Below are 26,145 nucleotides of genomic sequence, written 5' to 3' on the forward strand. Positions count from 1 at the left end.
TCCGTAGTGTTGGGGGACATGCTGATTTAGATGGTGATTTGGATTCTATCAAACTGAAAATACCTGCTTTTCAAGCTAAAAACAATCTCGAGGCATATTTGGAGTGGGAGAAAAAGGTGGATTGGATTTTTGATTGCCATAACTATTCGGAGGCAAAGAAAGTGAAATTGGTTGTCATCGAATTCACGGATTATGCACTGATTTGGTGGGATCAGAATGTTATTAGTAGAAGGAGGAGTGGAGAGAGGCCGGTAGTGTCGTGGGAGGAGATGAAAGTGTTGATGAGAAGGTGATTTGTGCCTAACCACTATTATAGAGATTTGTATCTGAAATTGCAGGGTTTAAATCAAGGTTCTAGGTCCGTGGATGAGTATTTCAAGGAGATGGAGATCACCATGATTCGGGCCAATGTGATTGAGGATCGAGAAGCTACTATGGCTAGATTTCTAAATGGGCTGAATAGAGACATTGCGAATGTTGTAGAATTACAACATTGTGTGGAATTGGAGGACATGGTCCATATGGCAACGAAGGTGGAGAGGCAAGTAAAGAGAAGGGGCAGTACAAGTTTTCAGACCAATTCGGCATCATCTTCCTCAATATGGAGGCTGAATTTTAAGACAGAGGGGGCTGCCCAACCAAAGCCTTATGCAAGGGCCGAACCACCTAAGGCCAAAAAGGATACTCATACGGATGGGAAAGGTAAATCTGAATATCAACCTGCTCGTGATAGAGATATTAAATGCTTTAAGTGTTTAGGGAAGGGGCACATTGCATCTCAGTGTCCAAACCGAAGAGTTATGCTTACAAGAGACAATGGGGAGGTTGACTCTGAAAGTGACAAATCTGAAAGTGAAGAGATGCCACCTTTGGTGGATTGTAGTGATGAGGAGATTGCATATCCTGTTAAGGGAGAGGCCTTGGTTATAAGGCATGCGCTGAACATGCAAATCAAAGAAGATGATGCAGATCAACAACGGGAAAATATATTTCACACTCGATGTCATATCCAAAACAAGGTATGTAGCATGATAATTGATGGAGGTAGTTGTGCTAATGTTGCTAGTGATACCCTTGTGAAGAAATTGAATCTGAGTTGTATTAAGCATACGAGGCCTTATAGATTGCAATGGTTGAATGAATGTGGTGAAGTGAGGGTTACTAAGCAGGTTTTGATTGCGTTTGCTATTGGGAAGTATTCTGATGAGATTTTGTGTGATGTAGTCCCAATGCATGCTAGTCACTTACTTTTGGGGCGTCCATGGCAGTTTGATCGGAAAGCGATTCATGATGGGTTTAGAAATAGGTTCACTATTGTAAAGGATGGTAAAACCATCACTGTTGTACCTCTTTCTCCAAAACAAGTGTATGATGATCAAATCAAATTAAAAAAAGAATGTGAGGATGGGAAGAGTGAAAATTCACGTGAGGACAATGGTGAGAGAAAACCATCAGATTCGGCTAAACCTAAATCATTAATAAAACCGGTTGAGAGTGGAGGTAAAAACCGAGGAGTGAAGAAAGTAAGCTTGTGTGATGATAGTAGTGTGGAAAAATTAAAGAAACAACCTAATTTTTATGCAAAAGGATCTCAAATCAGATCTGCGTTTTTCACTAATAAGCCAATGATCTTACTTGTGTATAAGGAGGCTTATTTTAACACTAACAATCTTGATTCTGTTATTCCTAGTGTGGCTGTTTCTTTCATGCAGGAGTTTGATGATGTATTTCCTGAAGACATCCCTAATGGATTACCACCATTAAGGGGGATTGAACATCAAATTGACCTTGTGCCTGGAGCTTCGATTCCTAACCGTCCAGCCTATAGAAGCAACCCCGAGGAGACAAAGGAGCTTCAAAGGCAAGTAGATGAGTTGATGATGAAGGGTTACATTCGTGAGAGTATGAGTCCTTGTGCTGTGCCAGTGCTACTTGTGCCTAAAAAGGATGGAACATGGAGGATGTGTGTTGATTGTCGTGCCGTCAATAACATAACAGTAAAGTATCGACATCCTATTCCTAAGCTTGATGACATGCTAGATGAGTTACATGGATCATGTGTTTTCTCTAAGATTGATCTAAAAAGTGGGCACCATCAGATTAGGATGAAAGAGGGTGATGAGTGGAAAACTGCATTTAAGACTAAGCATGGGTTGTATGAATGGTTAGTCATGCCGTTTTGACTTACGAACGCGCCTAGCACGTTTATGGGTTTAATGAATCATGTATTGCGTGCGTTTATAGGTAAGTTTGTTGTTGTGTATTTTGATGACATTTTGATCTATAGCAAAAACTTAAATGAGCATCTTGATCATTTGCGTAATGTACTTAGTGTGTTGCGTAGTGAGCAATTATATGCTAATCTTAAGAAGTGTACCTTTTGTATGGGAAAAATTGTGTTTCTTGGCTATGTCGTAACTGTACAGGGTATCGAGATGGACAAGGAGAAAGTTAAGGCCATCCAGGATTGGCCTACACCAAAATCGGTAAGTGAGGTAAGGAGTTTTCATGGACTTGCGAGTTTTTATAGAAGGTTTGTGAAGGATTTTTAGTACTATTGCTGCACCTTTAACTGAAATTGTTAAAAAGTCTGTTGGATTCAAATGGAATGATGAACAGGATAAGGCTTTTAATTTGTTGAAAGATAAACTTTGTTCGGCACCTGTTTTAGCTTTGCCAGACTTTACGAGAGCTTTTGAAGTTGAATGTGATGCGTCAGGTATTGGTATAGGAGCTGTGTTAATGCAGGATAAAAGGCCCATTGTGTATTTCAGCGAAAAACTTAATGGGGCAACTTTGAATTACCCTACATATCACAAGGAGCTCTATGCCTTGGTAAGAACTCTAGAGACGTGGCAGCATTACCTGTGGCCCAAGGAGTTTGTGATACATTCTGATCATGAATCATTGAAGCACTTGAAAGGGCAAGGTAAGTTGAGTAGGAGACATGCCAAATGGGTGGAATTTATTGAAACATTTTCGTATGTGATCAAGTATAAGCAAGGAAAAGAAAACATTGTGGTTGATGCACTTTCGCGCAGGTATGTTCTTTTATCTACTTTGGATGCTAGATTTCTAGGATTTGAACACACAAAAGAATTGTACAAGGATGATAGTGATTTTGCTAATGTTTACAATGCTTGTGAAACTTCGACTTTTGGGAAGTTTTATAGACTTGATGGATATTTGTTTAAAGAGAGTCGATTGTGTGTTCCATTAAGTTCTATGCGTGAATTGCTTGTACGTGAAGCACATGGGGGCGGTTTTGATGGGGCATTTTGGTGGGTTGTTTAAGACTTTGGATGTGTTGCATGAGCATTTTTATTGGCCTAAAATGAAAAGGGATGTGCAGCGCATATGTGATAAATGCATAACTTGTAGGAAAGCAAAGTCTAGGACTCAACCACATGGCTTGTACACCCCTTTACCTGTACTTAAGGAGCCATGGGTAGACATTTCGATGGATTTCGTCTTAGGTTTACCTAGGTCAAAACGGGGTAGGGATTCAATCTTTGTAGTTGTTGATAGGTTTTCAAAGATGGCACACTTTATTCCATGTCATAAAACCGATGATGCCACTAACATTGCTGATTTGTTCTTTAGGAAGATAGTACGACTTCACGGGGTCCCTAAAAGCATTGTTTCTGATAAAGATGTTAAGTTCCTTAGCTATTTTTGGAAGGTGTTATGGGGAAAATTGGGTACTAAACTGTTGTTTTCAACTACTTGTCACCCCTAAACAGATGGACAAACCGAAGTAGTTAATAGGACTTTAACACAACTTTTGCGTGTTGTCATTCAAAAGAACTTAAAGAATTGGGAAGATTGTTTTCCATTTATAGAGTTTGCATATAATCGTAGTGTGCACTCTACTACTGAATTTTCACCATTTGAAATTGTGTATGGGTTTAACCCTTTAACTCCAATGGATTTGATTCCTATTGGAAAGGGTTAGTTTGGATGGTAATCGTAAAGCACAGGTGGTGAAGACACTCCATAAGAGTGTGCGGCAACAGATTGAAAGGAGGAATCGTGTGTATGCGACCAAAGCCAATAAGGGGCGCAAACATGTTGTCTTTCAGCCCGGCGATTGAGTTTGGGTACATATGCGCAAAGAGAGATTTCCGGCCCATAGGAAATCAAAGCTACAACCACGAGGAGATGGGCCATTTCAGATCCTTGAGAGGATCAATGACAATGCTTATAAAGTTGATTTGCCAGGTGAGTATGGTGTTAGTGCTACCTTTAATGTATCTGATCTTACTTTGTTTGATGTAGGTGATGATTCGAGGTCGAATCCTTTTGAAGAGAGAGGGGATGATGCGGATCAGCCCAACACCAAGCGTAATCATGCCAACGATCCATTGGAGGTGCCAATTGGGCCAATCACAAGAGCTAAGGCAAAGAAGCTTAAAGAAGCATTGAATGGGCTTGTTCATAACTTATGGAGCAAGATGGACCTAGAAGGGCTTGGGACATTTAAGGAGCATGAAGAACAACCTTTAATTCATCTAGTTCATGTCCAAGAAGAGCCCAATTCATGTGGAACAAGGGGTTGATATGTCCGGCCCAATACCAGCCTTGTTAGGCTTGTTTTATTTCCTAATGCTACAAGGATAAAAAGCCAGCAATTTATTCTCCTAATTAAGTAAGGAAGTTGGCCATATCTTATTCCTAAAGAGGGGAGGACTATTTAATGCTTTTCCTAACATAGGAAGGAGAGTAATTAAATCAGCAACAAAGAAGGAAATTTATCCAAGCTAATCAAGGACATCAAAGGAAAGGGGGCAGCAACACAAATTTGATTCTAGCATATTTAGGATGGTAATTTTCGGATTTTTATTATTTTTATTATTTTCTTCTTAGTTTTTGGGTTATTATTACTTATTTGGGTCAATTGTAAGTGGGCTTCATATAAGTCCACCTAAGGGGGGTCCATTAGGGTTTCTTTAAGTCTAGAGTCAGTATAAATAGAGGCATAACCAAACATGTAAGGTTACACAATTTTCATATCAATAAACTTCTTTGCTGCACTTGTTGTGTGTTGGTGGGATAATCTCCCTTCCTTGGTTCTCTAAAGAACTGAAAACGACTTATCGAAGAACAACTGGCTTCGTGGCGTCATCCTTATACTTCTCGTTCGCGAATCAATATTCGTTGGGTGGGGGTTTACGTTTCCAATAGTGCTGGTGCCTAGGTACAAGTTATCCTTGTGTCACACTCCTATCAAACCTGATTTACTTGGCTTTTCCGGGAATTGGTGTCTTTGCGTGTGGGTTGCGTGACCACGTGTTCACGAGATTCGCATTACGAAGACACGAAATAAAACAGAAGCGAATGTTAAGAAAACAATTACTTGACTCCTAGATAATTCAAATATAGCAGAAACAAAAATATTTGGACAAAACTAAACAACAAAGATCATGTTTTGAAACTTGAGGCAAATCTAACCTATTACGCAATTTTACGTAACAGAATTGAAACCCAAACCAAACGATCTTGAAATGACCTCAAATTCAATATTTAGTATTAAAATACTATGAAAACACCAAAAATCAATTTATAGGTCGTTCTATAATGTCTAGGTACCCAAACCCCTTGTATGATCAGTTTGCGGCAGAATTGAACCTCCAATTAAAACCTCCAGAAACCGATATCAAAATAATCCCAAATTTAATATGTGGTGCAATCGCATACCCAATACTCAGAATATGAATAGATTCCAAGGTGTTTTACCTAGGGTTCACTAAGAGTTGTGTTTTGCGGCAGAATTGAAACTCGAATTAAAACCTCATCGATCCCAACTTTGCATGCGATCCCACCCCCAATAGACTGAATATGAAGTTTAAATTGATTCCGAGGTTGGTTGCTTATGGTTCACCAAGATTTGTGTTTCTGCGGCAAAAATTGAATGATCCTTCAAATTTCAACTAATCACTCTTTTCTCTATTTCTTTCTTATTTTTTTTTCTTTTTAACAAACTGATATGATTAGAGACAGTAACAAGATGAAATATAAACTTTTTTTTTTTTGCTTAGATGACACAAACACGAAGAACAAGAAGATGGATGCAAACACTGAAAAACTTAAGGGACACAAAAAAAAACAAAAATAACAGAATGATATGACCTTGTTTCGGAGCCTAGCTCTGATACCAACTGATGCGAACCTCGTGATCACGTGGTCACGCAACCCACAATCAAGATTGAGATCTGATCCGGGAAAACCGAAATAGGTCTGATAGGAGTGCGACATAATGGAAACCTGCCCCAAGGCACCTATACTATTGGAATGAGTAGAATGACGCCACGAAGCCAGTTAATCTTTGATAAGTCAGATTCAGTTCGTTCAAGAACTGAAGAATGCAAGAATCACTCTCGCATGTTAAAACTGAAAAATTCAAAAGTAATTATCATCAAAGCTGCCGAAATTTTGGCCTACATGAGTTTAAATAGTTCTTGAAAAGTTAATCCTAATGGACCCTTTATGTGGACTTATATGAGGTCCACTCAAAACTGGCCCAAAACCCTAAAATGAAAAGCCCATAACTTAATCCAAACAAGCCTTGGATCCTAGCTTAAAACAAAGTATGAATTAAGCCCAAACAAGCCTTGGGCTGTAGCTAACAAAATAAAATAAAGCCCTTATCTCATGACCCAAATAAGGTTGTATTGGACCCCTCTTCCACATGGATAAGATGTACTAGGATCTCCTCTTGATACTCCAATGGACCTTCCAATTCTGACTTGGTGGAAACCTTCAAAACCAATCCATTCAATGTGTTTTTCAATGTCTTTGTCTTGGACCGAGTCATTGGTCCATTTGGAACATGTAATGGGTCCTTGCTGGTGTTTCTGGGCTGGTCCGCATCACAAATGGTTGATTAGCTTCGGCTAATGGCATCCGAATGGATGACCGAGATGAAAGACTGATTAGCTTCAGCTAATGACATCCGAATGGATGGCCGGGACAAATAAATGATTAGCTTCGGCTAATGGCATTCGAAAGGTCATACTAGGATGAACGATTGATTAGCTTTGGCTAATGCCATCCGAATGGATGACCGGGGTGAGTGAACGGTTACCTAAACAAATGATGCCTTAAGAGGATAGCCGAGTTTAAGATTATGGTTGATTGCAAAAAAATTGGTGCATCTATATGTACTACAAGCTGTTTATACCAAGTACATGAAGAAATTATAAATGTTAATGCTTCATTTCTCTCTCTCTTACCATTATTATTATTATTATTATTATTAAGTAATTGCATTCTCTTAAATGCTTTGTACTACTGCAGGGATGTTACACCAACGAGATGTCTAGGAAACCTGATACACGAGAACCTACTTTTGCAAGGAATCATGTAGATGCATTCTAAATCACAATGTATTTTGTATGAATCAATGTACTGAATGTATAACTTTTATTAGATCCTTTTGTTTAAATTCATAATGGCTATTAGTAGGATAGGAATGCAAACTCATGTCTATGTATGCATATTTTTAATATGAACTTCTAATCATGCAACCATAATATTACGTGTTTATGTAAGATTCACTTTTAAATGAAATGTTGATTGTATGGATTGTATTTTGATGATGTGAGGGATCAGGTTCGCTGATTACCGGCACCATGTGTGTTAAGTATATATATATAAAAAAAAAATTGTTGTTTTGGGCTTGAAAAACCGGGTTGTTACAGTTGGTATCAGAGCCCTAGTCTGGATCCTAAGGATCACTGATAATTGCGTTGCTATGGTGAATTTCAGGATGGTACGCACCCGACAAGGGACACGAACTAAGTCGCCCTCCTTAGAAAGGAGGGGCGGGAACCAAGGTGCCCAAGGTTGGCAAGATGAAGATCCCTTGGATGATACGATATCTCATGCTCTAATAATACCACCCGAAACCTTGCAGGGGGAAGCTGCGGTAGCGGGGGAAGGCGGTAGGCCTAACCAGACAGAGGGAGAACCCCCAGTGGCAGCAGAGCATCAAGAAAGATCAGAAGCACAACCATCAAGTATTCCAACTGGTGTGCCCCCACAATATGTAGACGCAGGACTCCTTATACAAATAGTTAAAGCAGTGATGGAGAGCATGGCTGGTTCGACGGCACAAACAACTCCCACCACGCAGATTCCACAGGCAGCACAGGACTAGCATGACCATGGATAATGTGGTGCCACTGGTACGACTAGTCAAGAGTATGAGGGAAATGGGTTGTGAACCCTATATGGGGGAACAAGATGCAAAGATAGCTGGAAGATGGATTAGGAAGGTAGAAAATACCATGATTCAAATAAGCATCCTTGAGGGTTTGAGGGTAAATTATGCAACCCAGTTACTATCTGATAGGGCCATGACATGGTGGGAAACAGTTCAATTGAGGCGTGCAATCGAGACACTAACTTGGAGTGATTTCAAGACAAAGTTTGAGAATCAGTTTTATTCTAGGTACCATCGCAAGGTGAAAGAACAAGAGTTCTTGGCATTAAGACAGGGTGATATGTCAGTATTGGAGTACAAAAGGAAGTTCCATGATCTCTCATTGTTCGCCCCACACTATGTGCCGACAGAGGAACATATGATTGATCGCCTTATGGTTTAAATCTGTGAGAGAGTTGATTGAGGCTGCCCAAGCTCTGGAGGCTTGTATTGGAGAAAGCCAAGGGGGACATCAGGGTATAGGAAAAAAGAGAGATGGGGACTATTTCAACGGCAGACCACCACTCCCAAAGAAAGGAAAAAGTGGAGTATTTGAGCAATACAGGAAAAAAGGGAGTTTGATGTTACCGCCCCACCAATAGTCAAGTGGGAGAGTGATGGTTGGACAGTCGCACTTGAGGGAAAACTCTTCAACTGGGATCGGTGACCGCAAGGGTGTTGACTATCCTTTTTGTATAAAATATGGACAAAAACACCTTGGGGACTGCTCAGTTTCCCCCGGGCGATGCTTTGTGTGCAGAGGAGAAGGTCATAAGTGGAGGAATTACCAATATTTGAGTCAAGGGTGTCATTACTCTGGTGGAAGAGGTCATTTCAAGAGGGATTGCCCTAAAAGGAACACTGGACAGGTACAAAGCTATAGGTCATTTCAAGGGTGTCAGAGCCACCAACAGTCAATCATCGTGAATAGGCCAGTGAGATCTTCTCAATCAGGAGCAAACTCTAGTCGAGGGAGACCGAGAGCACAAAATGATCGGACCCCGGGGAGGGTCTTCCACCTGACACAGGAGGAGGTCAGGGCTGCATCGGATGTGGTGGCAGGTACTATTGAATGATTTTAATGTGCATGTGTTGTTTGATCCGGGTGCCACCCACTCATTCATTGCTAAGAGAATTGTCATTAAACTGAGAAAGGGAGTAGAAATAGTAGAGAAGGGATTCTTAATTGGAACTCCAATGGGAAACGTGGTTGAAACAAATATTGTGTGTGTTGATGTGGGGGTTAGTCTATCTGGGTATGAAACAGAAGTAGACTTGATTCCCTTAGAGTTGCATGATTTTGACATAATCCTAAGCATGAATTGGTTGAGTAAATACAAGGCTCTAATAGATTGTTATGCTAAAACTGTTACTTTCCAAACCTGATGCGGACCAGCCTAGAAACACCAGCAAGGACCCATTACATGTTCCAAATGGACCAATGACTCGGCCCAAGATAAAGACATTGAAAAACGCATTGAATGGATTGGTTTTGAAGGTTTCCACCAAGTCAGAATTGCAAGGTCCATTAGAGTATCAAGAGGAGATCCTAGTACATCTTATCCATGTGTAAGAGGGGTCCAATACAATCTTATTTGGGCCATGAGATGAGGACAGCAAAAGAAACAAAAGAATCCTACTACAACTTGTAAACAACATGGTGGCTACCTTTTCCTTTTGTTTCTAGGATTAAGAGGCTACATGGAAGGCTATAAATAAGCCTTCAATCAGTTATGTACTATTTTAGTTCATTCTCTTCTTCTCATGGCAGAACATGGATTTAATATTAGGGGCTTTATTTTATTTTGTTAGCTACAGCCCAAGGCTTGTTTGGGCTTAATTAATATTTTGTTTTAAGCTAGGATCCAAGGCTTGTTTGGATTAAGTTATGGGCTTTTTCTGTTTAGGGTTTTGGGCCAGTTTTGAGTGGACCTCACATAAGTCCACATAAGGGGTCCATTAGGGTTAACTTTTCAAGAACTATTTAAACTCATGTAGGCCAAAATTTCGGCAGCTTTAATGAATATTATTCTGAATTTTTCAGTTTTAACGTGTGAGAGTGATTCTTGCATTCTTCAGTTCTTGAACGAACTAAATCTGACTTATCAAAGATTAAATGGCTTCGTGGCGTCATTCTACTCATTCCAATAGTGTTAGAGCCTTGGGGCAAGTTTCCATTGTGTCACACTCCTATCAGACCTATTTTGAATTTCCGGGATCAGATCTCAATCTTGATTGTGGGTTGCGTGACCACGTGATCAAAACCCCTAGGGCGAGAGTGATTTTTGAAGGAGAGAGAATTCTCAAACCGATTGCCTTAATATCGGTGGTAACAGCCCAAAAACTTTTAGGAAAGGGATGTATAGGATACCTCGCATACATCTTAAACTCTGATGATGAAGGCCCACGACTGAAGGATATTCTTGTGGTGAAGGAATTCCCAGATGTGTTTCCCGAAGAACTACCGGGACTACCCTCGGAGCGAGAGGTAGAGGTGTCCATAGACATTTTTCCTGGAGTCCCACACATAGCCCAACAACCTTACCGAATGGCTCCAGTAGAACAGAACGAGTTAAAGACTCAACTACAAGAATTGTTAGACAAAGGGTTCATACGGCCCAGTAATTCTTCTTGGGGAGCACCAGTCCTATTTGTAAGAAAGAAAGATGGAACCCATAGACTTTGTATTGACTATCGACAGTTGAACAAAATAACAATGAAAAACAAGTATCAGTTGCCTCGGATAGATGAATTGTTCGATCAATTAAAGGGAGGAGGGCATTTTCAAAGATAGATCTGAGATCAGGGTACTATCAGATGAAGATTTTTTTTTTCGTAAGCTCACTTATGTATTAAAAGAAAATGATACAAAGAATATAATGGGCATACCCAAGATTTACAATGTGAACAGAAACGAAAACCAACAAATGGCTACAGGCTAGCTGATGTGTCGTGAATGATTTGAAAATCGGCAACAATGATTCTAACGAAAATGGATGAAGGACAGGTCTGGTTGTGTTGTCTTTCTTTTGGTATTTAGGTTGGATTGTAGTGATTTAAGGTAAATAAGATTGGAGGATAGACTAGAATGATACTTTGATAAGTCGATCTGGACGCCACAAATATCAATCTAGGATTTCGACGCCACACTCTTTGTGATTGAAGAGTGATAAGTCAGGTAGGGTTCTTCACAAAACGAATTTGGAAGAACAACTCTAAATTCTCTGAATTAAGTTTTCAAATCTTGGCCAAAAGTGTTTATTTCATATTCTGATACATATTTATCTTTGGAACATCCCTCCAAAGTTAGGTGAATTCAACATGACAGAAGTCAAGCCTAAAAACTAGACTTTTAATAAAGCAAGTAGACAAATTTAACTAACAGACGTTTTTTTTTACATTTCTAAAACATATGCAAACGAAATTTAAAACAGCCATAACTTTTGACACAAAAGTCCAATGAAATCATGGTTGGACAATATAGAAAGATCACGTTCTGAACTTGAATTTTACCTACATAAATCTTGTTTTCACATGCATTGGATGACTTCAAATTCGGGTTCAAATCCATCTACTGTTCTGACCGTAAACAGCATCAATTCCTTCACTTGCATTATCAATCCAAATACAAGTAGTCCAGCATGAAAAGAACCATTAAGGGCTTTTCCCATCTCCAAGTTCCAATTGTAGGCAAATAAGCACCCTTGAACCAATTTCAAACTGATTGCTAATTTTTAACTCCGACGCAGCTTCAATAATTGCAATTTGATTTGTCAAGGCCCGTTGTAGTTGTTTCACTCTCGCTCTTGTCATTGGACCATATGAATCCTCTTGCATATTAGATTCAGCTTTACGAGATGGATTATAATTCCCATGATGCACATCACTAGCCACATAACAAAACAAAAACTTAGACCAACTAGATATGCTAGGGGTACAAAAACAACCAGCTAAACATCAAATTAAGAGTCCATGTTATTGACCCTCCAAAGTCTTTGGATCCTTATGTTTTCATCTGTTGGTTGAACATTCCTCATCAAAACAAGCTTATCGCGAATGATACATTTGATTTGATCAAAAACCAAATTCGAAGCTTTAGACAAATCTGCAAAGATCCTTGCGTTATGTTCTTGCCAGATACAATACACTGTAGCTGCGAAACCCAGTTTACGAGAAAAGTTGACGAAACTTTTGCCATGCCAAGAGACAGTGGCCAATCGAATCCATTCATCCAAGCTTTTTGTCATTCTTGGAATGTCGCATATGTCACAAACATTCCACCATAATGCTTTCGTGAAGGAGCATTTAAAGAACAAGTGGTTGTGATCTTCATTATTGCGGAGATAGAGTGAGCACCTATTGGGACCATGAATACCAAACCGATGAAGTCTATCCTGCGGATTAAAGATTAAAGAACCTATCAGATGAAGATTAAAGAAGCGGATGTAGCAGAGACCGCATTTAGAACTCGTTACGGACACTATGAATTTTTGGTGCTACCGTTCGGGTTGACGAACGCCCCAGCCCTCTTCACGGATTTGATGAATCGGGTTTTCCAACCATACCTTGATAAGTTTGTGGTGGTATTTATTGATGATATACTGGTGTCCTCGAATTCTTTCGAGGAGCATGAAGAACACTTGAGGCAATCCTTACAAACCTTGAGAGATCACCAATTATATGCAAAACTGAGTAAATGTGAATTTTGGCTTAAGAGAGTGACGTTTCTAGGATACGTCATTTCAGTCGAAGGTGTTTTTGTAGACCCCCAAAAAGTCGAAGCAGTCTTGAAATGGGAAAGATCGACTTCGGTCACCGAAATACGTAGCTTCCTGGGACTTGCGGGATACTATCGGAGGTTTATCGAAGATTTTTCCCTGATTGCAACCCCTTTGACCCAGCTAACTAGGAAGAATAAGGAATGGGTGTGGTCGGAAGAACATGAGAAAAGCTTCCAAGAATTGAAGAGGAGGCTCACCACTGCTCCAGTGTTAACCCTTCCCTCAGGGACCGAGGGTTTTGTGGTATATAGTGATGCTTTGGGGAAGGGATTGGGGTGTGTTCTGATGCAACATGGGAAGGTGATCGCCTATGCAACATCAAGACAGTTAAAGACTCATGAGGTGAACTACCTGGAATTGGTTGCTGTATAGAGCTCATTAAGGATTATGATTGCACCATAGAATACCACCCGGGGGAAGCAAACGTGGTGGCTGATGCCCTCAGTCGTAAAAATAAAGCCACCCTGGGAAGGTTAACAGTGGGAAAGGAGCGGCATTTGGAGGAATTGAAAGAGATGGGCGCAGATTTGGACATTAATGACGGAGGTAGGTTAGTAGCCCAACTATTGGTGCGACCAACGTATCGGGAATAGATAATACATGCCCAATTCCATGACAAGGTGGGGTCCAAGATTAGGAAGAATGTGGAGGCCGGGGTAGAAATGAAATTTTGAGTAGCGGATGATGGATCCTTGATGATGGGACAACGGTTGTACGTGCTTAATGACGAAACAGTCAAATGAATGGTTCTACAAGAAGCACATAAGTCCAAGTTCTCCATACATCCTGGCAGTACTAAGATGTATCGAGACCTGAAACACCTCTATTGGTGGCCTAATATGAAAAGGGAAATAGCTGAGTATGTATCACAGTGTGGGATATGTCAACAAGTCAAGGTTGAACACCAAAGGCCAGCGGGACCATTACAACCATTACAAATTCTAGAATGGAAGTGGGAGATGATCACCATGGATTTCATGTCAGGATTTCCCAAAGGGAGGAAAGGAAATGACACGTATGGGTCATCGTAGATCAGTTGATGAAATCCGCACTATTCTTGCCTATAAAGATGACCGACTCGGTGGACAAGCTTGCCAAGATCTACATAAATGAGGTGGTATGGCTTCATGGGATTCCAGTGTCCATTGTATCGGATCGAGATCCCAGGTTCACCTCTTGACTTTGGCCGAGCATACAACATGCCTTGGGGACAAGATTGGACATGAGCACTGCGTTTCACCCTCAAACAGATGGCCAATCAGAAAGAGTCATCCAAGTCTTGGAAGACCTATTACGGGCCTGTGTGCTAGAATTTGGAGGAAACTGGAAGGAGCACATGGCATTGGTGGAGTTCACGTATAACAATAGTCACCAACCCACAATAGGGATGGCCCCATATGAAGCCTTGTATGGTAGGAGGTGCAAAACTCCTTTGTGTTGGGAGGAAATTGGGGATCGAAAGTTATATGGCACGGAGTTGGTCCAAGTCACCACGGAGAAAATGAGAACTATCAGGGATCGCATCAAAGCTGCACATGATAGATAGAAGAAGTATGCTGATGTGAGGAGAAGACCTCTCGAGTTCAGTACGGGGGACCAGGTGTTCCTGAAGGTAGCCCCATGGAAGAACATATTGCGGTTTGGATTGAAAGGGAAGTTAACTCCCCGCTTCATCGGACCCTTCAAAATCTTATAGCGAGTAGGACCAGTAGCCTATAAAGTGGACTTGCCCCCACATTTAGCCAAGGTCCATGATGTGTTCCATGTCTCCTTGTTAAGGAAGGCTGACATGAGGAAACTTGGGAGAGGGAGGTTGAGATGAGGAAAAAGTACCCCAATTTATTTGAACTATCAGGTATGGAGTATGAAACCTCTTAAATTTCGAGGACGAAATTCATATTGGGGGGGGGAATGAAAACACCCAAGAGAAATATATATATATATATATATATATATATATATATATATATATATATATATATATATATATATATATATATATATATGAATTGATGTCTCGGTTTTTCACTGCCGATTTCCTGATCGTTTAAATAGTTTAAATGTTTAAATGAAAGATAGTTTAAATGTTTTAAAATTATAAAAATAATTTTTTAAAAAAAGTAAGTTGAATCTCGGTTTCTTATACTTGAAAGATAGCTTCAATGTTTTAGAATTATAAAAATAATTTTTTAAAAAAAGTAAGTTGAATCTCTATTTCTTATACTTGAAAGATATTTAAATGTTTTAAAAATATTAAAATATTTTTTAAAAAAAGAAGGTTGGATTTGTGTTTCTAGTAGTTGATTGATAGTTTGAATGTTTTAAAATGATAAAAATAATTTTTTTAAAAGAATAAGGAGAAGCTCTGTGTCTTTACTTAAAAGATAGTTTCAATATTTTAATATTATAAAAATATTTTTTTAAAAATGGTAAATAGAATCTCTGTTTCTGATACTTGAAAGATAGTTTCAATGTTGAAAAATTATAAAAATATTTTTTTCTAAAAAACAAGTTGAATCTTTATTTCTGATACTTGGAAGATAGTTTAAATGTTTTAAAATTATAAAAATAATTTTTCAAAAAAAGTAAGTTGAATCTCTGTTTCTGCTACGTGAAAGATAGTTTAAATGTTTTAAAATTATAAAAATATTTTTTAAAAAAAAAGTAAGTTGAATCTCTGTTTCTGATAGTTGAAAGATAGTTTAAATGTTTTAAAAATATTAAAATATTTTTAAAAAAAAAAAGAGGTTGGATTTTTGTTTCTCGTAGTTGATTGATAGTTTGAATGTTTTAAAATGATAAAAATAATTTTTTTAAAAGAGCAAGGAGAAGCTTTGTGTCTGATACTTTAAAGATAGTTTCAATGTTTTAATATTATAAAAATAATTTTTTATAATAGGTAAATAGAATCTATGTTTTTGATACTTAAAAGATAGTTTCAATGTTTTAACATTATAAAAATATTTAAAAAAAAAAAAACAAGTAGGATCTTTGTTTCTTGTAGTTTATTCATAGTTTATATGTTTTAAAATTATAAATTTTTAAAAAAAAAAAAAAGTAAGTAGAATTGATGTTTCTGATAGTTGAAAGATAGTTTAAATGTTTTAAAATAATAAAAAAAAATTAAAAAAATTAAGATGAATCTCTATTTCTTGTACTTGAAAGATAGTTTATATGTTTTAAAATTATAAAAAATAATTTTTTTAAAAAAAAAGTAAGTTGAATCTCTGTTTCTGCTACGTGAAAGATAGTTTAAATGTTTTAAAATTATAAAAATAATTTTTTAAAAAACGTAAGTTGAATCTTTGTTTCTGATAGTTGAAAGATAGTTTAAATGTTTTAAAAATATTAAAATAATTAAAAAAAAAAGAGGTTGGATTTTTGTTTCTGGTAGTGGATTGATAGTTTGAATGTTTTAAAATGATAAAAATAATTTTTTTACAAGAGCAAGGAGAAGCTCTGTGTCTGATACTTTAAAGATAGTTTTAATGTTTTAATATTATAAAAATAATTTTTTATAATAGGTAAATAGAATCTATGTTTCTGATACTTAAAAGATAGTTTCAATGTTTTAACACTATAAAAATATTTTTAAAAAAAATAAGTAGGATCTTTGTTTCTGGTAGTTTATTGATAGTTTATATGTTTTAAAATTATAAAAAAAAAATTTAAAAAAAAAGTAAGTAGAATCGATGTTTCTGATAGTTGAAAGATAGTTTAAATGTTTTAAAATAATAAAAAAAAAATTTAAAAAAAAAATTAAGATGAATCTCTATTTCTTGTGCTTGAAAGATAGTTTATATGTTTTAAAATTATAAAAATATTTTTTTAAAAAAAAAAGTAAGTTGAATCTCTGTTTCTGATAGTTGAAAGATAGTTTAAATGTTTTAAAAATATTAAAATAATTGTTTTTAAAAAAAGAGGTTGGATTTTTTTTTCTGGTAGTTGATTGATAGTTTGAATGTTTTAAAATGATAAAAATATTTTTTTTAAAAGAGCAAGGAGAAGCTCTGTGTCTGATACTTTAAAGATAGTTTCAATGTTTTAATATTATAAAAATATTTTTTTATAATAGGTAAATAGAATCTATGTTTCTGATACTTAAAAGATAGTTTCAATGTTTTAACACTATAAAAATATTTTAAAAAAAAATAAGTAGGATCTTTGCTTCTAGTAGTTTATTGATAGTTTATATATTTTAAAATTATAATTTTTTTATAAAAAAAAAAAGTAAGTAGAATCGATGTTTCTGATAGTTGAAACATAGTTTAAATGTCTTAAAATTATAAAAACAAAACTTAAAACAAAATTAAGAGGTATCTTTATTTCTTGTACTTGAAAGATAGTTTATATGTTTTAAAATTATAAAAATAATTTTTTTAAAAAAGTAAGTTGAATCTCTGTTTCTGATAGTTGAAAGATAGTTTAAATGTTCTAAAAATATTAAAATAATTAAAAAAAAAGAGGTTGGATTTTTGTTTCTGGTAGTTGATTGATAGTTTGAATGTTTTAAAATGATAAAAATAATTTTTTTTTAAAAGAGCAAGGAGAAGCTCTGTGTCTGATACTTTAAAGATAGTTTCAATGTTTTTAATATTATAAAAATAATTTTTTATAATAGGTAAATAGAATCTCTGTTTCTGATACTTAAAACATAGTTTCAATGTTTTAACATTATAAAAATATTTTTTAAAAAAAATAAGTAGGATCTTTGTTACTGGTAATTTATTGATAGTTTATATGTTTTAAAATTATAAATTTTTTTAAAAAAAAAAAGTAAGTAGAATCGATGTTTCTAATAGTTGAAACATAGTTTAAATGTTTTAAAATTATAAAAATAATTTTTTAAAAAAAATTAAGAGGAATCTCTATTTCTTGTACTTCAAAGATAGTTTATATGTTTTAAAATTATAAAAATAATTTTTTTAAAAAAAAAGTAAGTTGAATCTCTGTTTCTGCTACGTGAAAGATAGTTTAAATGTTAATTTTTAAAAAAAAGTAATTTGAATCTTGTTTCTGATAGTTGAAAGATAATTTAAATGTTTTAAAAATATTAAAATAATTTTTTTAAAAAAGGAGGTTGGATTTCTGTTTTTGGTGGTTGATTCATAGTTTGAATGTTTTAAAATTATAAAAATAATTTTTTAAAAAAATAAGGATGATTTCTGTTTCTCGTAATTGATTGATAGTATAAATGTTTTAAAATTATAAAAGTATTTTGTTAAAAAAAAAGTAAGTAGAATCTCTGTTTCTGAATCTTTAAAGATAGTTTAAATTTTTTAAAATGATTAAAATAATTTTCTTACAAAAGTCAGTAGAATCTCTGTTTCTTATACTTGAAAGATAGTTTAAATATTTTAAAATGATAAAAATAATTTTTTAAAAAAATAAGGTTGATTTCTGTTTCTAGTAGTTAATTGATAGTTTAAATGTTTTAAAATTATAAAAATAATTTTTTAAAAAAAGTAAGCAGGATATATGTTTATAATACTTGAAAGATAGTTTAAATGTTTTAAAAATATAAAAATAATTTTTTAATGAAAATAAGCAGGATCTCTGTTTTTGGTACTTCAAAGATAGTTTAAATGTTGTAAAATTATAAATATAATTTTTTAAAAAAAGTACGTTGTATCTCTATTTTTGATACTTAAAAGATTGTTTAAATATTTTAAAATTGTGAAAATAAGTTTTTAAAAAAAGTAAGTTGAATCTCTGTTTCTTATACTTCAAAAATAGTTTAAATGTTTTAAAATGATAAAAATATTAAAAAAAAAAAAGTAGGATTTCTGTTTCTAGTAGTTTATTGATAGTTTAAATGTTTTAATATTATAAAAATAATTTTTTAATAAAAATAAAGAGGATCACTGTTTCTAATACTTCAAAGATAGTTCACATATTGTAAAATTATAAAAATAATTTTTAAAAAAAAACTAAGTTGCATCTCTGTTTCTGATACTTGAAACATAGTTTAAATTTTTTAAAATTATAAAAAAAAATTTTAAAAAAAGTAAGAGGATCTCTGTTTCTGATTCTTAAATGATATTTTAAATGTTTTAAAATTATATAAATAATTTTTTTAAAAAAGTAAGTTGAATCTCTACTTCTTATACTTGAAAGATAGTTTAAATGTTTTAAAATTATAAAATAATTAAAAAAAAACTAAGTTGAATCTATGTTTTTGATACTTGAAAGATAGTTTAAATGTTTTAAAAATATTAAAATAATTGTTTGTAAAAAAGGAGGTTGGATTTCTGTTTCTAGTAGTTGATTGATAGTTTGAATGTTTTAAAATTATAAAAATAATTTTTTTTAAAAGAGTAAGTAGAAGCTCTGTATCTGATACTTAAAAGATAGTTTTAATGTTTTAATATTATAATAATAAGTTTTTTAAAAATGGTACATAGAATCTCTATTTCTGATACTTGAAAGATAGTTTCAATGTTTTAAAAATATTAAAATAACTTTTTAAAAAAAGGAGGTTGGATTTCTGTTTTTGGTAGTTGATTGATAGTTTAAATGTTTTAATATTATCAAAATAAGTTTTTAATGAAAATAAGTAGGATCTTTGTTTCTGGTACTTCAAAGATAATTTAAATGTTGTAAAATTATTGATGCGAACCTCATGATCATGTGGTCACGCAACCCACAATCAACATTAAGATCTGATCCCGGAAAGCCGAAATAGATCTGATAGGAGTGTGACACAATGGAAACCTGCCCCAAGGTACCAACACTATTGGAATGTGTAGAATAACACCACGAAGCCAGTTAATCTTCGATAAGTCAGATTCAGTTCGTTCAAGAACTGAAGAATGCAAGAATCACTCTCACACGTTAAAACTAAAAAATTCAGAATAATAATCATCAAAGCTGTCGAAAATTTAGCTTACATGAGTTTAAATAGTTATTGAATAGTTAACCCTAATAGACCGATGTGGACTTATATGAGGTTCACTCAAAACTGGCTTAAAAACCTAAACTAAAAAGCCCATAACCTGATCCAAACAAGCCTTCGACCCCAGCTCAAAACAAAGTTTTAATTAAGCCCAAAGATGAAAGAAATTAATAAAAATAACTAATCTATCATTAAATACCACCAGTCTTTCTTTCCTTGTGTAACTAGGAATCCTTATAAGAAAATGATTTTGAAACATTAATGAATCACTGCCACACTTGTAGATTATATTGCAGCTCATTAAAGATCCTTGTGGAATTAGAAAATTTTCGAAACCAGCTGCCACATCCTTGTAGGAAAAGAATCCTAACCAAATAGCAAGTCCACAAGTCAAATGGAAGTAAATAACAAAATTCGTACAGCCTCCGTTGACCAGTATTTCGGTTCCTTCCCGAACTTTGATTGACCTGAATTTTTAACCCAAGGTAGTAAGATATGTCTGGAGAGTCCACATAAAATATTAGCCCGATCCAATGGTCGGATTGAGAATTATGACTGTTGTCGTAAACCTGGATTGTTGCGCTTTTTACGCCACAATCCGAATTTAACCTTACTTGGGTCGTATCATAGGGCTGAACCGTATCAAAGAGATTGAATTTATGTTTCTGGTGGTTAATTGATAGTTTAAATGTTTTAAAATTATAAAAATAATTTTTTTGAAAAAGTAAGTATGATCTCAATTTCTGATACATGAAAGATAGTTTAAATGTTTTAAAAATATTAAAATAATTTTTTTAAAAAAGGAGGTTGGATTTCTGTTTCTGGTTATTAATTGATAGTTTAAATGTTTTAAAATTATAAAAATAATTTTTTTGAAAAAGTAAGTAGAATCTTTTTTTCTAATACTTGAAAGATAGTTTAAATGTTTTAAGATTTTTAAAATAATTTTTTTTATAAAAGTAAATAGGATCTCAGTTTCTCATAGTTTATTGATATTTTAAATGTTTCAGTATTATAAAAATATTTTTTTAAAAAAAATAAGTAGGATTTTGTTTCTGGTAGTTTATTGATAGTTTAAATGTTTTAAAATTATAAAAATAATTTTTTGAAAAAGTAAGTAGAATCTATGTTTCTAATACTTGAAATATAATTCAAATGTTTTAAAATTATTAAAATAATTTTTTTACAAAAAGTAAGTAGAATCTTTGTTTCTCATACTGGAAAGATAGTTTAAATGTTTTAATATTATAAAATTAATTTTTTTGAAAAAGTAAGTAGAATCTCTGTTTTTGATACTTGAAAGATAGTTTAAATGTTTTAAAATTATTAAATTTTTTTATAAAAAAAAAAGTAAGCAGAATCACTGTTTCTGAAACTGTAAAGATATTTTAAATTGTTTGCAATTATAAAAATTAATTTTTTAAAAAATAAGTTGAATCTTTGTTTCTGATACTTGAAAGATAGTTTAAATGTTTTCAAATTATAAAAATAATTTTTTTACAAAAATAAGTAAAATCTTTGTTTCTCATATTTGAAAGATAGTTTAAATGTTTTAATATTATAAAATTATTTTTTTTTGAAAAAGTAAGTAGAATCTCTCTTTTTTATACTTGAAAGATAGTTTAAATGTTTTAAAATTATTAAAATACTTTTTTAAAAAAAGTAAGCAGAATCTCTATTTCTGAAACTAGAAAGATATTTTAAATGTTTTAAAATTATCAAAATAAATTTTTTAAACAAATAAGGATGATTTCTATTTCTCGTAGTTGATTGATAGTTTAAATGTTTTTAAATTATAAAAATAATTTTTTTACAAAAGTAAGTACGATCTCAGTTTCTAATACTTGAAAGATAGTTTAAATGTTTTAAAAATATTAAAATATTTTTTTTAAAAAAGGAGGTTGGATTTCTGTTTCTGGTTGTTAATTGATAGTTTAAATGTTTTAAAAATTATAAAACTAATTTTCTTTGAAAAAGTAAGTAAAATCTATGTTTCTGATACTTGAAAGATAGTTTAAATGTTTTAAAAATTTTTAAAAATAATTTTTTTATAAAAGTAAGTAGGATCTTAGTTTCTGATAGTTTCTTGATAATTTAAAAGTTTTAGTATTATAAAAATAATTTTTTTAAAAAAATAAGTAAGATCTTTGTTTTCTGGTAGTTTATTGATAGTTTAAATGTTTTAAAATTATAAAAATAATTTTTTTGAAAAAGTAAGTAGAATCTTTGTTTCTGATACTTGAAATATAGTTTAAATATTTTAAAATTTTTAAAAATAATTTTTTTATAAAAGTAAGTAGGATCTCAGTTTCTGATAGTTTATTGATAATTTAAAATGTTTTAGTATTATAAAAATATTTTTTTAAAAAAAATATGTAAGATCTTTGTTTCTGGTAGTTTATTTATAGTTTAAATGTTTTAAAATTATAAAAATAATTTTTTTGAAAAGTAAATAGAATCTCTGTTTCTGATACTTGAAATATAGTTCAAATGTTTTAAAATTATTAAAATAATTTTTTTTACAAAAGTAAGTAGAATCTCTGTTTCTCATACGTGAAAGATAGTTTAAATGTTTTAAAATTACTAAAATACTTTTTTAAAAAAGTAAGTTGAATCTCTATTTCTGATACTTGAAAGATAGTTTGAATGTTTTAAAAATATTAAAATAATTTTTTTAAAAAAAAGAGTGATGCGAACCTCGTGATCACGTGGTCACGCAACCCACAATCAAGATTGAGATCTGATCCCGAAAAGCCGAAATAGGTCTAATAGGAGTGTGACACAATGAAAACCTGCCCTAAGGCACCAACACTATTGGAATGAGTAGAATGACGCCACGAAGCCGTTAATCTTCGATAAGTCAGATTCAGTTCGTTCAAGAACTGAAGAATGTAAGAATCACTCTCACACGTTAAAACTAAAAAAATTTAGAATAATATTCATCAAAGCTACCGAAATTTAGGCCTACATGAGTTTAAATAGTTCTTGAAAAGTTAACCCTAATGGACCCCTTATGTGGACTTATATGAGGTCTACTCAAAACTGGCCCAAAACCCTAAACTAGAAAGCCCATAACCTGATCCAAACAAGCCTTGGACCCTAGCTCAAAACAAAGTTTTAATTAAGCCCAAACATTAAATAAACATTTGTCAAAATATCATCAGCCCTTCTTTCCTTGTGTAGCTAGAATGAATAAGGAATCCTTATAAGAAAAGGAAAGGAAATGAAGAGCATAAACAAGAGATTAATATAACATCAAATAAAATTTAAACATTACAAAATAAAAAGAAAGAGAGCAAGAGCATAATCTTGATCTAAACACCAAGATACCTAAATGCATGGCAAATGCTTCCTTTTATAGGCCAAAATTTGGAACTATTGATTTGATGAATAATTGTTGAGTGGGTGGCCACATCTTAACTTGGTGAAAATCCTTATCTTCTTGTCTGAATAAAACGTCATTGCTAACATCAGAACTGGAACCATATAAAATCATGAAAGTTCTAGGAAATTCTCTTAGCTTTCCAGGAAAAAAAAATAAGGTCATTTGAACTTCTAGAACTCAAGATATGGGCTGAACGTGTTGCTATAATTTGGACTTAAAAACAACCTTCTTAGATCTTGGTGTCCAAATGAAAGTTGTAGGCCTATGTCTTACCAAATCTGTGTAAACATTTGAGATCATTTGGACATCTAGAACTCGAGATATGACCCAATTACCGAACAATGTTCCAGTTTGGACTGCACCACCATCTCTTTTCTAAGCTTCTCCCTCTCTTTATCTTCATAAATTTCAGTAGTTGAGTTCATCAATCAATCCTTTGATTTATGTGATATGCCTGCATTTAAGATGAACATTTACCATATATTAAGGTATCTTATAGTATTAGACTTGTTATTATAAAACATGCTTTAGTTAAGGAGTTATTGATACTTCAAGTGCAAAATAAGTACTAAGTACGTATCAAATGATAGGTTAAATATTTTAAAATTAAAAAAATTATTTAAAAAAACAAAATAGGTAGGATGTTCATTTCTACTATTTAAATGATAGTTTAAATGTTTTTGAATTATAAAAATAAGTTTTTTTATATAAAAAGTAAGTAGGATTTCTATTTGTGATACTTGAATCATAGTTTAAATATTTTAAAATTAAAAAAATAATATTTTTAGAAAAGTAAGTAGGATTTATGTTTCTGATATTTGAATTATACTTAAAATGTTTTAAAATTATAAAAATATTTTTAAAAGTTTTTTAAAAAAAGTAGGGTCTCTGTTTCTGATAATTGTATGATAGTTTAAATATTTTAAAATTATAACAAAAAAATTTTAAAAAAATGTAAGTAGGATTTCAGTTTATGATATTTGAATGATAGTTAAATGTTTTAAAATTGTAAAAATAATTTATAAAAAAAAAAATATATAAGATTTCTGTTTAGTATACTTGAATGATAGTTTAAATATTTTCAAATTATAAAAATATATTTTTAAAAAAAGTAAGTAGGATTTCTAATCAGGATACCTCAAAGATTGTTTAAGTGTTTTAAAATTATAAAAGTAATTTATAAAATAACAGTAATTAGGATTTTTATTTATTATATTTAAAGGATAGTTTAAATGTTTAAATGTTCTAAAAAAAATTTACTAAAAAATATAATTAGGATTTCTATTTAGAACACTTCAAGAATAGTTTAAATGTTTGAAAATTATAAATATAATTTATAAAAAATATTTCTTTTTTATGATACTTTAAGTACAGTTTAAATATTTGAAAATTAGAAACCTAATATATATATATATATATATATATATAATATATATATATATATTAAAACAAGCAATTAGGATTTCTGTTTGGAATACTTTAAAGATAGTTTAAATGTTTTAAAATTAGAAAAATAATTTATAAAAAAAGTAGTTATGATTTCTGTTTGGGATAATTCAAAGATAGATTAAATGTTGTAAAATTATAAAAAATAATTTATCAAAAAAAGGATTTCTATTTAGGATAGTTCAAGGATAGTTTAAATGTTTTAAAATTATAAAAATAATTTATATAAAAAAAATAATTAGTATTTCTGTTTAAGATACTTTAAGTATAGTTTAAAAGTTTTAAAATTATAAAAATAATTAATAAAAAAACATAATTAGGATTTATATTTCGGTTACTTAAAGAATTGTTTAAATGTTTTAAAATTATAAAACTAATTTATATATATAAATTAAAGTAATTATGATTTTGTTTAGGATTATTTAAGGATAGTTTAAAAGTTTTCAAATTAGTTAATGAATATCATAATAAGTTTGTGCTTATCCATTAGGATTTGACCAAAATTTCAAAAACATCATAAAAAATCAATTTATTTAATTAATATTTATGGTATGAATTTTACAATATAATGCATATTTCCAATATTAAATTAAATAAATTAACAAAAATAAAATGTTAGTAATTAATTATAGAATTTAATATTTAGAGATATATTACATAATAAAATATATCTCCAAGTATAAAAGATATAAAATAAAAATAAATACACCATTAAAATTTTAGCCTTAAAATGGTTAGGATTTAGCCTGATAAGACAAAAACCTCTTTACTGAGAGGGCCCTGACTTGAGACTACAGAGATACTGATATTTTTACTAATGAGGACCTTTCTTAAACCTTAGACATATCAGTAAATATAAACATGACTTAGAAAACAATCAATCAATAATGAAGTTTACCATAGGTAGGGTGGGTGCAATGGAGGTGATTTATCTTCTTAATGCATAATTAGTCTCTTTACTCATAATTATTTTTTCGCATTATTTATGACTTTTTAACTAATATAAATATGGTTATTTAGCATGTATTTATATTTTTTTTTAGGCTAACTTTTGATTTCAAAATAATCTATTATGTGATTATAGAGGATTCTTTTAATTTGATTTTTCATTGAACTGCTCTAACTTATTAAAGAATTAGCAAGATTCATAACATTTTTCATACTACTCGTTCATTTATCTTTAAGGATATTGGGTAAGGGTTTGGTTACTTATAGTCTTGGTAACTATAAATTAACCATAATTGATCAACTATAATTAATTGGGATTGATAATAATCAACCATATGATTGAGCAACCATGATTTTATATGTATGCTAAATTTAAATAAAATTTGTTAAATGTTTCTGTGAATCTATTAATTAGAAATCATATAATTTGAATATAAAACTCCAATTTTTTGCTATATTTGTACAATGAAAAATTTATGCATACCGT

General features: G+C 32.2%; 1 protein-coding gene across 1 annotated transcript; it reads left to right on the top strand.

The window, feature by feature from the left end:
* Nucleotides 1-8,165: 8,165 nt before the first annotated feature.
* Nucleotides 8,166-13,577, top strand: LOC140955876 (uncharacterized). Its single transcript, XM_073411040.1, has 6 exons — nt 8,166-8,600; nt 8,769-8,866; nt 8,964-9,265; nt 10,555-10,856; nt 12,919-13,219; nt 13,357-13,577. The coding sequence occupies exons 1-6, from the start codon at nt 8,166-8,168 to the stop codon at nt 13,575-13,577; spliced, it is 1,659 nt and encodes a 552-aa protein (XP_073267141.1).
* Nucleotides 13,578-26,145: the final 12,568 nt, after the last annotated feature.

The sequence above is a fragment of the Populus alba genome, chromosome 8 (assembly GCF_005239225.2).
Source record: "Populus alba chromosome 8, ASM523922v2, whole genome shotgun sequence".
Lineage (NCBI taxonomy): Eukaryota > Viridiplantae > Streptophyta > Magnoliopsida > Malpighiales > Salicaceae > Populus > Populus alba.